This window comes from Galendromus occidentalis, unplaced genomic scaffold (genome assembly GCF_000255335.2).
Source record: "Galendromus occidentalis unplaced genomic scaffold, Mocc_1.1 scf7180000077191, whole genome shotgun sequence".
NCBI lineage: Eukaryota > Metazoa > Arthropoda > Arachnida > Mesostigmata > Phytoseiidae > Galendromus > Galendromus occidentalis.
The window spans coordinates 216,115-233,376 of record NW_003805179.1 but is presented as its reverse complement, the minus strand read 5'-3'; the positions used below and the strand labels follow the sequence as shown (position 1 = coordinate 233,376).

The 17,262-nt window shown below is 51.2% G+C and overlaps 3 protein-coding genes across 3 annotated transcripts in view; 2 read left to right on the top strand and 1 right to left on the bottom strand.

The window, feature by feature from the left end:
• The window catches only part of LOC100901772 (uncharacterized), a 71,158-nt gene extending 67,585 nt beyond the window's left edge, over positions 1-3,573 (bottom strand). Inside the window, exons 1-2 of the mRNA XM_018638868.1 lie at positions 2,906-3,573; positions 2,808-2,827 (exon numbers count right to left, since the gene is read on the bottom strand). Of these exons, the coding sequence (XP_018494384.1) occupies positions 2,808-2,827; positions 2,906-3,446 (561 nt within the window). The 5' untranslated portion in view covers positions 3,447-3,573. The remainder of the gene's footprint in view (positions 1-2,807; positions 2,828-2,905) is intronic.
• Positions 3,574-9,308: 5,735 nt separating this feature from the next.
• Positions 9,309-10,556, top strand: LOC100901632 (Bardet-Biedl syndrome 4). Its single transcript, XM_003741691.1, has one exon. It carries the CDS (start codon positions 9,309-9,311, stop codon positions 10,554-10,556), a length of 1,248 nt encoding a protein of 415 aa, XP_003741739.1.
• A 2,265-nt stretch (positions 10,557-12,821) lies between these two features.
• On the top strand, positions 12,822-13,501 carry LOC100908074 (uncharacterized). Its single transcript, XM_003741652.1, has 4 exons — positions 12,822-12,911; positions 13,028-13,089; positions 13,191-13,284; positions 13,358-13,501. The coding sequence occupies exons 1-4, from the start codon at positions 12,830-12,832 to the stop codon at positions 13,462-13,464; spliced, it is 345 nt and encodes a 114-aa protein (XP_003741700.1). The 5' UTR covers positions 12,822-12,829; the 3' UTR covers positions 13,465-13,501.
• The last annotated feature ends 3,761 nt before the right edge of the window (positions 13,502-17,262 follow it).

Below are 17,262 nucleotides of genomic sequence, written 5' to 3'. Positions count from 1 at the left end.
TCATCAAAGAATTTACGCATTTTTGCCATTGCAGGCTCATGCCAGCACAGCAAGTCTAGATACGATCACTGACATTTTTTTTCTATAGCAATAACAGAGCTATGGCATTGTCTTTGTAATGCGGATAGAGTACTCGGTCGGAGTGTCCAGCTCGTTCCATAGCAACAGGAGGGTAGACAAACAATAGGTGCAGGTCTGCTTAGCCGCCACAAACCTCAGCATGAACGCACACAATAACCTCAGGACAGTCAGACAACTTCTGTCAGTGACCACGAATAAAGCACGATGAACAGTCGAACGAATAGAGCAACAAGAAGAGCGCTCGTCTGCTCTGGCGGATATAGTGTATATATCGTCTAGTTTGCGGACCCGAGTCCACCGACCGACCGACCCTAACCCGTCCCCCGACAATCACGATCGCTAGCAGCGATACTCAAAGAGAATTCAGCGGACCGTGTGGCTCGCCGTATCGCTTGTCCGCTGGTATTCTCCGGCGGGCATTTGGCGGGCTTGCCCGCTCGCTGTAGGACGTGAGAGGCCACGTACAAGTGGCGACTCCACCTACGAACTCACTAGAATTAAGGGACTTCATCTGTTGCTGTCTTATTTTTCCAAGGTTCATCTCGCCTAGCAAATCCTACGGGACAACGGTCGGATCCCCAGAGAAGGAGCATAGGTTGCGCGTTTAGCTGCCACGGCATCTTCTCCCATTCGCCCGAGGGAAGCAAGAAAAGGCTCCGGAAGCCCCGACGACGCCGATAGTTGCCCCCAATCATTGATCAAGGGGTTCGAACAAATAGTTTACGTTGGAATTCTGCCCTTATCCGTCAGAGCGGTGTCAGACTCGATGCCTCATCCATCAAATCAAAAGTTCCCGCCAACGTTCGGGAAGATGTGCTTCCGTGAAATTCATCCCGATAGAGCCGACAACTCTTGGAGAAAGAGCTCCTTTACGCCATTCACTCGGGCGCGGAGAGATTGAATTGAAACGTTCGTCGCCGGAACGCCACGGAGACAAGATATCCGCCGCTCGGATCCTCACGGAAGGACGCGACGGGAGGAAACAAATGAATCTTGGTCCGATTTTTAGGTTCGCAATTTCCTCTTCTAGGTGCCGGCTCCGACGTCTGCACGCCCAGAAACCCTGTTCGTTCCAAATAATTCCTACCAGGCGCCGCGGATGACCGTGAAGAGAACAATGAGCGAAAAACTTCGGAACACGAATAACTTCCCGACAAAGTTGCTCTTGTTCTTCCGTTCGTGTCCGCGCACGTCTGATTCGGAGCTCTGACATTCTCGCCGCCGGTGGAAGAATTTCGGACAGTCGAGCTGACAGCGAGCTTTGCCGAGTTCGAGGAGGCCCCCCAAGTTGAACGGGGGGGAAGTCTCGATGTTTGCGGCTGGAATAGCAGCCGCAGGGACTCTATGGGCGGGAGGCTCGCTTGCGGTCCTCAGCTCTCGCGGTCGACTCGGAGAGCGAGGCAAGATGGAAAGTAGAGGAAATATCCGTCTCCTTTGTTGTTGTCTCCCGCCGCCAACGCTGCCGACGTTGTCGTTTTCTTTTCTACTGACTGCATGCTCGCCCGCCACCCATGGCACCCCTTGCCCGTCACCGGACCCCTCATTTCATACGCTCGCCGCCGTCATCACATGCACAACCACCGATCATCAAGCAGCGCAAGGCGGAGAAAGGAAAAATGTTTGCAGCGACTCTGGTGTGCTCGTCTGAACTTCACCCAACTCCCCACAAGATCAGATGGATCGTGTGGCGAGCTTAAAAATGCGTGTTTGAAAGCGCTGAATAAACACCGCTTGCATATGCAATAGCTTTTCTATTTGAAACTTTTTTCCGCAGAGAGAGTTTTCGAGATCCAGAGCGAGCTTGAGCAGGTCCTCACGATTCGTTGTTCTCCTGAGTGAGTCGAGTTCAGGAACACTGACAAGTCTTCTACGGTTTTGGTGGTCGCAGACAAAGTGTATGGGGCTTCGCGTGTACTGCCGGAAGAATTTTCGGCGGAAAAAGTGTTCGAGGAACGTGAAACACGCTTCTGAGCACATCCTCTTCGGGGGCGAAGCGATGGCGCGCGAGAGATCCGCGGAGCTGGGGGACTCGTAGTCAGAGTCAGAATATTTTTTTCTCTCCGGCTCCATCTCGTGTCGCGTGCTCCCCAGGTAGGACTCGGCAGCGGCTCTAAGTGTATGAGTCATTCTCATCCGAGCCCGGAGAGGGGACGCACAGGAGTACACTGTCGACCTCAGAGGACTCCTCCGCTCAATCCACCGCGCCGATGTTAGCAGCAAAAGAGGAGAATTCGAACTGAGCCTAGAGAACGATCCGAAATTCCCCTGGTCGGGATACGGATCCCTTTCTGCTCTGCGTCCACCATGGAGACGTGGAGATCCTCGCCGTGGAGCGAGAAAACCAATCGGACACGTAACTAGAAAGTATCATGCTTTACGCGTGTTTCGAATCTTTTCGACAGACGGATGCAACCCCTACCTGGGCAAAGAAACCGCAATGGCCGCTGCTTGACCCAGATGACAAAACTTGGGAAATTCCGTTCTCTGACTTAAGATGCACTCGATGAGTGGAGAGCTTTTCTACATGAAGGGCGGTTCGCTTGGTATTCAGCCGCACAATCATTTCTTGACCGAAGTCATGATTGGGGATGACGTAGATCACGCATCGGAGCGAGTCTTGACTCCACGCGAAACATCGGCAGGAAAACGAAATTGAACGGGGATCTCTTGACACTCCTCCCGCCATCTGCATTGGAATTTTTCGGATTGACCAGATCGAGACGTACCTTTAGAAGTTTTTTGCAGGCTGAAATTTCGCCCGCCGATGGCTGTCCGGTAGAATTTGAGAACGGTCCTGATTCTTTGGCATCATCTGGTTTCACACTTGGTGAAGGCTGATCCTGAGGAGCCAGAGGAGCTGAATCCTGGTGGCAACTTGCGAACAGCTTTACCATTTGGAAAACAACGGCGTCGGGCTTAAGAGGCTTCAGAGTCGGTTCGATTCCGTCTGCGAGGAACACTTTGGCGTAAATTGCTTCAAGCATTGGCAGGGTTGAAGGCATGGTCTCGATAAAAACTTCGATGGGCAGATCAGACAGAATCGAACGAAAAGTCGACTGGTTCAGTCTGTTGATGAAGTTTGCAGCCTCTTTGTGTTGCGCGCTTTCGTACATGCGGAGAATCCGCCGGATCGCGAGACCGGGAGACACATCTGAAATTGTCATCGATTGGATCCTGGCCTGTGTCGACGGCGGCTCGGCGTCAACGGAATCGGCCTGGAAGCCGGCCTGCCAGTGAGAGCTTCTCCATGTCAATTTCTGGACGTTTCTTCTGGTAGCCGCGCGTTCCGGCTTGAAGCGATTCTCCCCGGAGCCTGGTTGCCAGACAGGCTGTGAGTTTAGCGCACCCAGTCCTGGGGCAGCCATCGAACGAGTTGCGGGACGGCTTCAGCGGCACAGCGGTGATCACTTCACGAGTATCCTTCCGAAGCAAACAAAACTGTCAAAGTCTCCACACCAACAACACTTGCAACAAGAATCAGCACCCGATCCTCGCAGTGGCGCGGACACGCGGCTACTGGCACGCGGCTGGGTGAGGGGAACACGTTGCACACAGGGTCCGCCTCCCGGGTTCGCTCTCCTGCGACGACTCTTTCCTTCGTTTGAAGTTTGTGGCGCGCAGTGCCAGCCACAGTCCCCCGGTTTTGCCTTCGCTCGCTGTTGATGCCACGGCTGCCGCTACTTCATCTGTGATCCCCTCTGACGGCTGGCTTGCCGGTGTTCGGACGCAGTCGCCATGGCTCGTTGCTTCTCCCGATGGCTTGAAGCATGCTTGTCTGTTTTCCTATTTTCGGTGTCAATCGCTGCTGCTTGTGGGGAAGCAGCCAACTCGGGAAGCCGATGAGGCGTCCATGAAGTCGATGCCGGAGGAGACACCTGCGCCAAGCCTCTCGTAAAGTCTCCCGAAAGAGGAGGAAGGAGGAAAATCTTGGAGTACAAGTGCGTCAAGGCATCGTAGTCGGAGTAATGGTCTTGGAGCCAGCCGCCGGCAGATATGGATTCACTGGGGACTTCGGGGGAAAAACTTTAAAAGTTCGAAAGCTGCCATTGGAACGAAAAGGGCCTTCCGAAGTCCCATCCGAGCGGGAGAATGTTTTTCCACACGTGCCCGCTCAGAGGAGCTCTTCGCGGTATACGCTCACCGGGAGCAGTCCCTTCGATGCGATTCGGTAATTATCATGTTGATAATTACGATTGATCTTTAGGTTAAGTTCTCGGTACTAAGAAAGTTTTCGGTCGATAGCGGTCAGCCACTACCCCACAAGGCGAAACGAACAAATCAAGACAGAAATTGATCGGGAACGCAACAGCCGCATAAGCTCCGAAATTTCGTCTTGTTGAGGCTAATGTAAACAGTCCCTTCGCTGCGCTACTCGACAGAGCTGGATATTCGCTCCGTCCCTCATCACTCACGGAGCGGACTTTTGTGGGAGTTGTAGGTTCCCAGTAGTTCCGAAATATTTTTTTCTCAAAATTTCTCCTTTTTTCCGAATAATACATCCCGCGTCGCTTACCATGCCCAGATCGTAGTTGCCCTTTTATCCGCTGGAAGGAAATTATCCTTGGAGAGCCTTCTCGTGATCGTCGACGGTGAAGCGAGGGCCGAGAACAAAAAAATCCATAAAGTTTTCAATGATTCTGCCGATTCCCAAAGACTGCTCATATAGTTCGCTGACTGTCTCGAGAGCAGGCCCACTCATTGAGAGATTGAGAGCGCGAGCCCGTCCAAGTGCTCGATTGAACGACAGGCGTTCCATCGATCCCCTAACCTCTTGTAGGAGCTCGGTGATGATTATGTTTGTACACACGTGCTGTCTCGCATTCATCATCGCGTGTTTTTCCCGCAGCTCATGTCAGGTGAGCGGAAGCGTCGCGCAAATCATCTCTCTAATCCATCGTTAAGTCAGAAAAGGAGCTGAGGCTCCAGAAGATGTTTATGCCAGAGAAAGATAAGGACTCGTCTCTCCGCCAATGTCGACATGCTGAGAGAATCTCCTATTCGGGACACAATAATGTTGGTGATGAACTCTCTTTGACGATGCTAGATGCCCATACATTCCCGTGTATACGTCTCCATCGGTGTGTATGTGCCGGAGCTAGCTCCAAGCTCAGGAACACGTCACGGCTCGTGAAATGAGTGCTGCATGACGCTCCTCGAGAAATTGGCTCGTATTCTCGCTCGCCTCCCCGTGAAAAACGTGGCACTAGAGTTCTACCGTCTACGAATTGTGCGTGTGAGACTCTTTCAAGGTCATGAAGTCGGCAAATGGAGACGACAACGCCAAAACTACCTCTTTCGTTCGGAACGATACTTTTATGAACCCTGCTGTCGGTTTAATAATGCGGACTCTTCTATTCTTTCTCATTGGAAGAAAATCGCCAGCATAAGCCTTCTTCGGAAGCGTAGCTCCAGCCTATACCGGATTCGGCGATTGATGGTTAGAATAGTTCTTCAGCCGCCGATACCGCTTGATGTACTGAGCGCTGGGCCATACGGCTAGCCTGAGAATCTCTTGAGGAAGGGCTAAACAGCAGATCCATTTTTGACTCGTGGAGAACAAAGCGTTCCTGTCGTCAGTCTCTTCCGCAAGCGTTCAGGCTCGGCATCAGTATCGAGGAATGAATGCTCCTGAAGTCGATCGAATAATTTTCCACTCTTTGCTCCCTCCGAATGTCATGGCTAGTTCGGAGAATGATCGGGGACTGGAGAACCCGTGGGAAGGGATCAAATTCAACACAAATCTCCTTTCCGTCATGGCCACTTCGGAAATAGCGCGTCAGAGTGTGCATAAGCAGACCACTGGATTCGCATCTTGTGCAGAGCGAGACAACGCATATTGGTCACAAGTGTGGCTATATTTTGGCTTGTACCGATGAAGAAACACTGTTCCGAAGGCGTCTGGCAGAAACTTTCGGCGTTTTTTATACGAAGTTCTTGACCCTTGTGCGTGGTTTCGAGACTGGAATTCAGCGAGCGCATCTCTGCCAGTTAGGGAAGTTTTTGGCATGAATATTTCAAGCCAGGCAGAACAACCACGCTGTCTGGACTAAAATTAGAAAAGAAGGATCGATGGTGCGTTAAGTCGTCTTCGAATGTCGAGTGGGAACATCACGACCCGCCGCTGTTGTCCGCATCTTTCAGAGCGTGAGAGATTATTAATTTCACTCCGAAAGCGGAATCCATCGCAAGGCATTCCGTCGGCGTTTGTGTACGGATCCAATACTGTTCCGTTCGCACACGAGCGGACACCAATTTCCGCCGATCATTGGACGCGATCGAATATGCCCACTAAGTTGCCCAAGACTAGGGCTCCCAAATACCCGCCAGTTTCGAAAACCGCGATTCTCGGGTACCCGAGAACCGTGGAGTCGGAACCGCGGGTAGAAACCGGAAAGAACCGAATTTTTCCTCCTCTGATTTGGGACTGATACCTGGCGAAACTGATCGAGAATTTTGAACCTACCCATTCTTCGGAGCCAACGGACTCAGTCGAATTAATTTTATTCCATCAGAAAGGTATATTTGCCGAGTTCAGTCTCCGTATTCGCGGTACGGTCCACGTCGGCCAGCAGCGAGAGCAAGCCCGCTCATCTGTCGAGCGGCTACAGGGGAAGTGACCAGAACTGCCCCCTCGCGATTCCGAATAATCTGACCCCCGAGTACAGTAAAAGCTCGTTACAACGACCCCCGTTAAAACGAATTTCCCGTTACAACGAACAAGGAATTTCTCCTCCTTTGGCCAGCTCGCCATGGGGATAGTGTTGAGCGGCATTCGTTACAGCGAAAACTCGGTACAACGAACCAATTTCGTCGGTCCCTCCGTGTTCGTAGTATCGAGCTTTTACTGTATAGGTATGTAGGCGGCCTGATTATTAGCGAGATGTAATGTGGGGTTTTCAAAACCCGGGTCGACCTACAAATCCCGCGCTATCTCGTCTAAATCGCGAGGGTCAGTTCGAGTACTTTCCTTGTTAGCGTGCATGAGAGAGACATTCAGCCATCGAAAACATCTCGGCCTGGATTCTTACTCATTTTGGAGCATGTCAATGGTGGTTTAGACGCCGGGAATGATTTGACTTGCCCCCTCGGAACCGCGGGTAAGAACCGAGAAAACCAGTCGGCTCCGGATCCGAGAGAATCGGCCGAAACCCGCGGTTCCAGAACCTCGGGTAGGAACCGCTGGAAGCCCTCCCCAAGACTCTTTTCTGCGTAAATGTCTCCAGTTTGGCTTCAACGGACATTCAGAGAAAACTCGTCCTTTGTGTGAGGGGATCCTGACCCTTTCGGTAGCTGAGGACCGTGCTTGTACAGTTCAGATTTCTTCATAATAATAACTCACATCCGCTCGTTGCCTCACAACGAAATCCCACGGGAAAGCCTGCCATTGAGATTTGTCTCGCTCCTGAGGGAACGGAGCATCCCCCGTGGGCCGATTCCTGGGTTCTCCTCGAACTTCACCGAGCTGTGCGTGAAACGGTGTTTCTCCTAGCGCGGGACATTTTTTTCAGATCTGGTTCGAGTTTCACGAGTTCTTCAATAGCGCTCTCGAATCCAAGACTGGACCAGCGGACAAGCTTGATTTCTATCATTAAACCGGTCACAAGTATCAATTTCTACTCAAACTCGATATCGTTGCTGAGAGTATATCTGTGCGGACTCCCGACTTTGCTCGAAATTCTTCTGGAGAGCACGAATGGTCGTAGAATCAGGTCGATACTTCAGGGCGGAATTCAACTCCAAGAAACGATCCAGAGTTTCCGAGCCTCCCCGGTCAGGGTACATGCAAAGCGGACACGAAGAGACAAGCTTCAACTATGTAGGTACAAGAAGCATGGGAGCCTGACAACTGACTGCAACGAGTCGTTCAAGCGTTCGGTAAGAAAACAGGGACGCCCACGACGAACTGGAACACCCTCGCTAGAGTTGGGACGGAGAGCGGGGAGATCACGACTTTGGGGAGGCTCGACAAAGATCCCACTGCCTGGTGACGGCAACATCAAAAACATGACAAAGGAGATCACAACTTGAAATGAACATGAGAAACGACACGCAGCCATATGCTATGCTGCTTGACGTATCACGGCCTAGCGTGACGTATCACGGCTATTCCACGGCCAATGCGGTGCCGGTGCATTGAAGGAGTATGGTAGACTGAGACGATCGCGTACTCTTCACGAGTACAGACGGTGGTGTCGATGACCGCACCACCTGCTCGCACATTCTCGATGAGACCACTTGGGGCATGGGACTGCGCTTCCTTGGCGTCGATTCAGTGGGCATCCGACCCCCATGGCACAATCTATAAGCATTGCACGAGCACATGAGTAAGCCCACCGAGGTCGAACTTCCCCGGGAACCGAGTCCGGCTTTCAGCTGTACAATCGGACCGATTTCTTCCTGAGTCGCATCGAGTGCTTTGCTGCCGACTAAGTAGACTGGAATGAGATACCTACCTACGGAATTTTACTCAGGAGCTCTCCGGCGAATCGAGTCGAAGGAAGCTCACTGTCCGATTGATCGGAACCCGGATCATGGGATGACAAGGGAGAAACAATGACAACGCAACAAAAACAACGCCTAGATGTCGCCGACCCGCCAACCCACTTCGGACGGAACTCCTTGCCGTTGAGACCCTAAACTCCTAAATCTATCCGCGTCGTCTTCGATCGTTCTGACAGGGAGTGCAGCTTCCGCTCAACGAGGAAGAGTAATGAGTCCGAGACTACATACCCCCGATCAAGCGAAGAGGCATGCGACGATGCCTCCTTGGGCGGAATTATTCGTGGCTGGAATCCACTGCGTGTTTCTACAGTCATGAGAACCATGAAAACTTGGAAATATCTAACTCTTCCAGGGAAAAATATGCATAAGCTTCATCAAGGGACCAGTTGAGTCATCGGATCGTTTTCCTCAGTCTCGAATCCACGGGGGAATAGATTGAGACCCCACTGTGGATAGTCTGGATGCTCATTGAAAGCGTGTATGACCAATCTCATTCATGTGAAAGATGTAACACCTATCGGTCACTCTCGTTTGTCTAAAATAAAACTTTACCCCGTGGATCGGAGAGAGCGAAGTCAGTCGACAGCCCCATGCCCGTGGTGCCCTCTATGTGATGATTGGGTGAACCTTGTTGCTATCGAAACCGTTCATACTGTCGTTGGTAACCGAAATCTCCCGGGGGAGCACACTACCAAATTCGTGGTGTCAACGTTGCCCCACTTAACATGGGCGATTTCCAATCGCATGAAAGGCGCAATTGGCTCCTCCATTGGTGCTACGTACGGAGCGACTTCGCGAGTTGTGAGAAACTCTGTAAGGACGCGCTAGCGCAATCGAAAGGTCTTTCCCTGTACCCCTTGACAATCAACGCTCTGCTGCTTCGCCAGCAGGGTAAAGTTCAAGAAGCGTTGGAACTCTTCGAAAACTGCGCTCTCATCCGACCCTCTGTGGAAACTCTGAAACACATGGCAAAATGTTACTTTTTGCTAGGCCGCCATCAAGACGCCGTTGACGTGTACGAGCAGTGCGTCAAAGCTCACCCGAAAGACTGGGAGAGTCACCACGGCCTGGGAGTTTGCTATGCAAAACTCGGTCAGCCGGAGCAGGCTCAACAAGCTTTAACGACCGCCATCCAGATCCGTCCCGTGGAGAACAGTTACACGGAACTTGGCCAGCTATTTCGGAAATCTGGAGATCTAGCCGGCGCCATAAAGATTTACCGGAAGGGAGTCGACCTGTTTCCGGGAAGCGCCACGCTTTGCAGTGAGCTGGCTCTGCTGGAAATGTATAACAAAGACACACAGCAAGCCTACGATCGACTCGCGGTGGCCTTGACTCGTCAACCTCAACGACCCGACGCACTGCTCATCACGGCCAATATCCTCCAAGGCTACGGCGATTTAGACGCAGCTCTCTCGAAGTATAAATTGGTGGGAAGTCAACGACCGCATTCTGCAACACTGTGGAACAACATCGCGATGTGTTTCTTCGCTAAGAAAAAATACGTAGCGGCGATAAGCTGCCTCAAACGCGCACAGTACTACGGCCCTTTCCACTGGCAAGTGCTGTACAACCTAAGCCTCGTGCACCTGACCATGCAGCAAGGCGCATCCGCGTTCCATTTTGCTCAGGCGGCTATCATGCTCGGCCTGGCGAGTCACAACAAGGAAGCCCTATCGCAACTCTATCAAGTCTCTGCTCTGGCGTTGGACAACGTACGAGACGTAGAGAACGCACATAGAGCGTATCAACAAGCGATCATGCTGAATCCGAAAGACCCGTTGATCGCCATCAATATGGCTGTCAGCATGTATCGCAATGGGAAGTCCGAAGATCGAGTCATGGAAGCGTTACAAGCATTCCAAGATAGTCAGCCGGACAACGAGGCGCTGATTCACATGGCGAACACAATCCGGCTCGGACTGGTTGAGCGTGACGGAGAGGAGAAGTCGGTGGACACACAAGAGGATTGAGGGAACAAGCGATCGAGTGATCGATCGAAGTTGGCCCATACATTGTGATAATTGATAGGGTAAAATAATTCGATATCTGGATATAGTTCGTTGATTATTATTTATTATTATTATTATATATAATATTCGCCTATCTCCATCAATGCTGTTGGCTCTGAATCGGGGAATAGAACCCTCCGTTTCCCACAGCGAATTATAGTGGCATCAGCATTCATCTCGGAAATCCCATTCGCATCAGATCGTACCTTATAATACGCCGCCCTGAGATCGATGGTATGGGGGGAGGCTGGAGCGGTGCCATGACATACCGATTCGCGAAGTCAGATTCAACTTTCACTTATTCAGGAAGCCCCCCTTTCAGTCGAGCAACCTGTTTTTTTCGACAAGGGCCGTGGCATGATCCCCTCTGCCCCGAGGAGACTCGAGATCGAAGCCCGCGACTAGAAGCCATCATAATTATTATGGGAAAAATGAACGAGATACGAAACATACTGAGGAGGAGCCTTTCTATCATAGTTCTGCACACGCAGGGAGGGAGCAGACTTCCCGGAGGGAGAACTTGCAAGCTGCCACCGAATTTCCGCCAGAACTTTTCCGTGAAGCGGCGCTCATGCGATGACGAGCTGCGACAAATTATGCGCTCTCATTCTCTGCGCGCTATTATTCCGTCACAATAGGCGATCGTGACTGACATGTGTGTCAACAACGAGACCTCTAGTTTCCCCTGAGCATAATAATTGCTCGACGCTTGGAAGACTGATGATGATGATGATAATTGGAGTGATCGCTGATTCGCCGACTCGTTGATGGAAATCCAATCGAAAATGGTCATTCAATTATTGATGAGATTCGTGATGAATAGCTCGGCTGATGATAGCTGTTGTTCCTCCACAGCGGGCGTAGATTGACGATGAGAAAGCGGGGTTGATCGAAACGCTCGCCCAATGATTCTCGTATAGGAAATCTCGAGCCTTCAGTCCGGAGGGACTGATGAGTTCTCGCTAGTATCCAGAAAATTGGGCAGCAGATCGCAAATAAAGGAATTAGCGTATGATGGAATCCGACGCAAAGGGAATTCAATTTCTTCCCTGCATGTCTATGGTCGCTGAAAGCAACCGAATAAGAACCTTGGAGCCTGATCATCGTATCTCCCTCAGGGCATGATTTGTAAGGTGATACTTGAGCATATTCCGCCGCCGAGTTTTCGTCATGTCACAAGGCATGAAAACTCATGGTTCACCGAAGCATCATTTCCGCGCGTGAAAGTTCCTCGTCAGAGGCGATCTCACTCCGCATCCCAGCGGATCTCTATATCCAAAACGAATAATAGCCTATGAGTCCCTTATAGCCCCAATCATGCGAACCTCATCTGAAGCTCAGGCATTGGCCATTGGAGCCCTTTGAGTGCAGTCCTGCAGCATGGACCATCCTAGGGAAATCAGGATACGCTTGGGGCGCAGTCCCGGTGACTCATTTCCATTGCTTGAACGCAAGCAAAGTCTTGAAAACACGCTCACCGCGCACTTTCAATCGAGCATATCGTCCTCCTAGCCGAAATTCCACGTTGATCGCTGGGATCCCATCTAATTAATCCTGTTTCAGGAGCTAAGTCCCGAGTCCTGACTCACTGGCTCTACTCCCTGCTTGTCGAACGACGCTTCTCTTCGGAAACCGGACCTGGACTTTTCGAGCATTAAAATGATCCAGATTGGGTGATGTAGCAAGATAAATCTGGACTCGAGGCAATGGTTCCAGTCGTGACTCACTGTCATCAACACGGGACACGGATTTAAAGAGTTTTGAATATCGGCTACCAAGTTATCGCTCACCTCGTACCGCTAGAGACTCAAGACGATTCCCGTCTTCCCTCACCGAACGAATCATGGGCATTGAAGCTCGAGATCGCGGGAACTGAAGCCCAGACGATTCCTCAGGATAATAATAATCTGATGGCTCCGCGATGACTGAATTCATTCCCCCGGTGGGTCCCCCGTTGCTGGGAAAAATCCTCGTCTCCCACGGCCTGTATCGCTGGATGGATCCAACTCGGGAAGAGCGACGTACCCGGGTAGCGCGGAGCAGTCGACCAAACTCTCGCACGGAGCCAATTGAACACCTGAGCAAGCTCGCTTGCGCAATAAATTCGACAAGCTCATCAAGTCTGACTGTTTTCTGCATCGATATTTTATAAAAACGATCGATAGACTTAATTACCATTGTGACTGGCCGTCATTGCAGCGCTGTCCCGCTGATGAGGGTAGTTCGCCTCTGCAATGAGATCGACGTTCCTCCTTCTCTCGGGCTTAGCTTCTGTGTGCTTCGCAGCTTGGGTGCCCAATACTTTCAACCCGTGTGGTGGGTGGAAAAATCCTACATCTCCCGCCGCTTGCTCGATAGAAGTCTTCTGAGCACCTTATGCCGGGGATGCTCCACCCTATGTTCCAGGATTCCTTTCCCTCATACTCTTACAGCTCTCGACGCAGAAATCATGGAGACGCTCATCAATTGTGGCCTGCCAAAAGCCCCACCGAAGGTTCGTATGACGGTTTCGTATCCGGAACCTTCGAGCCGAAGCAGACCGATACGTGAATATGCCTCATTTGAACTGGAACGGCTCCCGCTTCGGAATTCTAGGCACTGGAAATTTGGAACAAGCGTACGCTGGCGATTCCCGGCATGAGCGCGACCGACCTTATCTTGGAGGTTTGTCGCATCAATGGAAACGCAGGTATGATTCCTCCGAGGCACTCAATTTTGAACAAAGCAAACGTGTGGAAGGATAACGAAACGAGTTTCTATAGGCTACACGCTCTGGAGTCAAATGATGAGTGAGTACGACCCTGAAGATGCTGCGATCGTCGACAAGAACGCCTACGATTGCCTAAAACAATACAATCTCCTCGTGTGACCAGTCCTCGGAAGCTTCTTCCATCTTTGCCTTCTTTCTGCTCCCGGCGACGACGCCGACGTCTCGAGTGAATAAAATGCGAATCGATCGAGGCCCTCGATACTTCGAGCTTGACGGTGGATCATTCAAAGCGATGGATGCCACTATGGGCGTTCGTTTCCTCGAATTCATTTTCAAGACTCAGCATGGTCTGCTATCAAGGTGGATTTGAGCTTCAGTACGGGACTGTTGAATAGATCAAGAATCGGCTAAGACCTTTGGAATGCGACATTCAGTGGTATTGCATCGGTGACGATTTCCGTAAGGAGATGACCCCGACTTGAAGTCCCCGTATTCGATTGGGAAGCCTCCAGGCGAATCCGCGAGGTGAATTCTAGTCCACGACGCATCGATCGGAGGCAGTAGCGGGGATGCAAAACCTTGGAGACATTTCCCAAACTCGTTTTATCGCAGCGATCTCATCCACCCGATACTGCCTACTGTAAAAGCCATCTGATGACTCAATGCTTCCGCTCTTTTTGACAACCTACGGTTCTCCTCCGTAACCCGACCGTCAATGCTCAAGTATGAAGAAATGCGGGTTATATCCGGTACGAGAACCAATCTTTATGCGGGTCAGTCCATGGACCCCTGATTCATGCTCATCATGAGGGATATGGGAACGGAGGCTTGCAAAATCTCTACCAACTTCCACCAACCCCCATTCACATGGATACAAGCCTCTCCTCTCCTCTCGCCTCAGTCTTTTCAGGAATTGTATGAGCGCGAGACGTGATAGTCGTCCTGGGAATGTCCCCAGATGATGGCTCCCACTGGTTCTATCCGGAGAAAGCTATATCGAGTATCTAAGACAATTTCTAGCAAGGAACGAGTCTATTGAAGAATCTGGAACCCGGATCGAGTCTTCGTGCTTATCAGACATTCGTTGAAACCGATGAACTCATTCTTTCTGATTCCGGTCGGGGAAGAGAACGCTTGCTCCATGGCCGCATGGCTACGCGTGCGTTTTCACGCTACGGCAGGCCCTAGCTGCTCGATTCCCGCGGTGCTCTTAGATCCTTTTCCCGAAGGTGCTACTTCTCCCGTAGATCCTGCGATGCATGGCTCATATTCAGAGTTAAGCATTGTATCACATCTGGAATCGTATCATGTAGCCAGAGGACGCATGGAAATTGATATGAGTCTTTTGCTGAACGAGCTGGGTCAGCGAGCGAGTGAGTGAGTTTGTGCCGAACCCTTGAAACAGTCGTCAACCACGAGGCTCCGATGTCGCATGAGCAAATGGAGTGAGATCCTGGGGGAATATAAGAATTGCCGCATGAAACTCCCAGAGAGCTACTTCCGGGTCCGTCGGGGGAAGTCTAATCTCGCAATGGAACTCCACAGATCTTGCCGCGTCTTCAACTTTTCGCGCATTGGAACGACTCCGCTTCGCATGATTCCTCAAGCCACCTTTTCGATACGACGAGATTTCGGAGCCGTCGGGTGACGAGTCTTCGATGACGTCTCGAGTGTTCGCATCGTCTCAAGATCTAATTATTGTCCGAACAATAGGGAGGATTTCGCCGGGTGAATCCCTTGCCGCATTCCGGACAGGTGTTCAGTCAGCGACAATGACACATGTCGGTCGCAGTAATCGCATTCAAGGCAGATATGACGTTTCACCGCAACCGTGACCAGTCGTACGACACCATTCTACGATCATTTGCAGTCTCTAGGAGGATAAAGACTTCGATTGTGAGTCGCGATCGGCTTCGATCCGCTTCGAGCAGGCGGAGTCCTGAAATCTCGCGGACGAATCGCATATGCACGGTAGCTGTCGACTCGACGCACAGATCGTGGTCTACTGGAGAAATTACGGGAATTCCCCCAGACGGTGAAGAGCCGGCAACTGCACCCCTAACGTGTGTTCGCTTCTATCCATCCCATTCCGCCCCTTGTTGAGTCATTTTAGCCCACAGGTAATTTTTCCTGACAAGAACTGAGCGGATGCGACGCTGCAACGCCTGATGTAAACATCTGCTTCGAGCCCAACACCGATCGCCAAAAAGAGCCCAGAGACGGTTGAGATTTAGGGGAGAACGACTTCCGCGAGCAGTATCCGCGGCTTCTCTCCGAGTGTGCTCTGAGATTTTGTTTCTGTCGATCTGCTAAACCATCAACGGAAGTGATCGACGCTTGGATACTGAGAATCGCTCATACATGTACATATAATGGCCTATGAGATCGATGGCGTCTCTGCGGTACAGAGGCGGTGTTTGGGGCAAAGTTTGCAGGTGAGTATTTTCGAAGCTTGCTCAAGATGTGCGGTCGGCAACGTAATAATCGAGCTAATATTTTTCGACCTAGCGTAAACTAGTCAAAACCGTCAGAATACACATCATGAAGGATCACGCTCCGCACGTGCGTTCGTTTTATTCACGAGCGCTTCTAGAACTTTTGCGGGATGATCGCTCCTACCGAATCGAAATTTCGGATCGCTCCACTTAGTCACCACGAAATAGCGGAGGTTCGTGCCAGGGCTACGAGTTCGGCACTCTTTGGTCCGAATCGAGTTTTCCAGAATTCATAGGATAGCACCTATTCGATTATTGTCTTCAATCGCCACACTGGGAGCAGAGCTACTCGATAGACCGATGCTCTCGAAATGCATGATACCGCTCAGGGTACCTACTCGGTGAGACATGTCCTCGAGAGATGACAGATAAACCCTCGTGGAATTCAGGCCCAAGCCGTTGGAATCGAACTCCTGCCTCGACGTTCTGCCAGGAAAAACTGGAACCCGAATAATCACTTGATCCCATCTCCTTCATTTCGGGACGCTCCGGATCGTCGCAGTGCTTCCTCCTGTGATATCACTGGCGGAAGTCTTTCGACGCACCGTTCCAGTGCTCCTCTTTGGAGAATGCTTCGCGTCGTGCTGACCAGCCGCGCTCCATTCGGATGTACGGCGCTTCCACGAAACCCGCTGAAAAACCCACCAGGCCATGAATCCGATCGGAACGAGACGTCCCCGATCTCGGAGCGCAGCGACGACTCGAAATGCTCAAAAATCACCATCGGTCGCATGCTTCGGTCGGATGAGAACTCGACGCTGTAGGTGGTTCCCCTCGATCTCCAGCCTCGCTAAGCTTAAGCACGAGTCGACGGACGATTTCGGTGGTTTCTCAGTGCCGCTCGGTCTATTTTCTATCTTGAGCGACGAGATTTCCGCAGCACATCGATAAATTACATTCGCGCTCGGATAATTGTGTCGGACAACGCCACAATGCCAACACATCGGAGCATTCATGTGTCGGCCTCGGTTGCTCCTCACATAATGATTTCTTCTATCAAGAGATTGTTTCCCGTCGTACGCAAGCAGACGATCAGCGGCGCGAAATAAGTTCCCTAGAACTCAATATCTCTATTCCCTTCTAAAGTGACCGCTGGCGATATAAATTTCACCGCGGCAGCCTAGCGGCCTTCGCGCACGGTTTTCAAACGCCACAAATCTTCATTAATCTGCCTCAATTGCTGAGAAGGTCTCCTGATTTAGCGCTGTCCGATAACAAGCGTAGACCTTACGTTGGGCCAGTGTAGCACCCACGTAGTATTCGTCATCGAATACTGCTATTCTGCTCACTCATTACCCGGACAGACGGAAGAATTGACCGCTCGGCGACTCATCGGATATCGATACGAAGACACCGCTTCCACCGGGAGCGAATGACCCGAAAAATATTCGGATATTCCAGAATCAGGGAAATGACACTCAATCCATAGTGACACGGAGGGCAATTTCTCATCATGAGGCAT

Coding starts and splice junctions, on each gene's coding strand:
- LOC100901632 (XM_003741691.1), top strand. CDS start 9,309: ATGGGCGATTTCCAATCGCATGAAAGGCGCAATTGGCTCCTCCATTGG.
- LOC100908074 (XM_003741652.1), top strand. CDS start 12,830: ATGAGATCGACGTTCCTCCTTCTCTCGGGCTTAGCTTCTGTGTGCTTC. Junction 13,090..13,190: donor TGCCAAAAGCCCCACCGAAG/GTTCGTATGACG, acceptor TCGGAATTCTAG/GCACTGGAAATTTGGAACAA. Junction 13,285..13,357: donor TCGCATCAATGGAAACGCAG/GTATGATTCCTC, acceptor GAGTTTCTATAG/GCTACACGCTCTGGAGTCAA.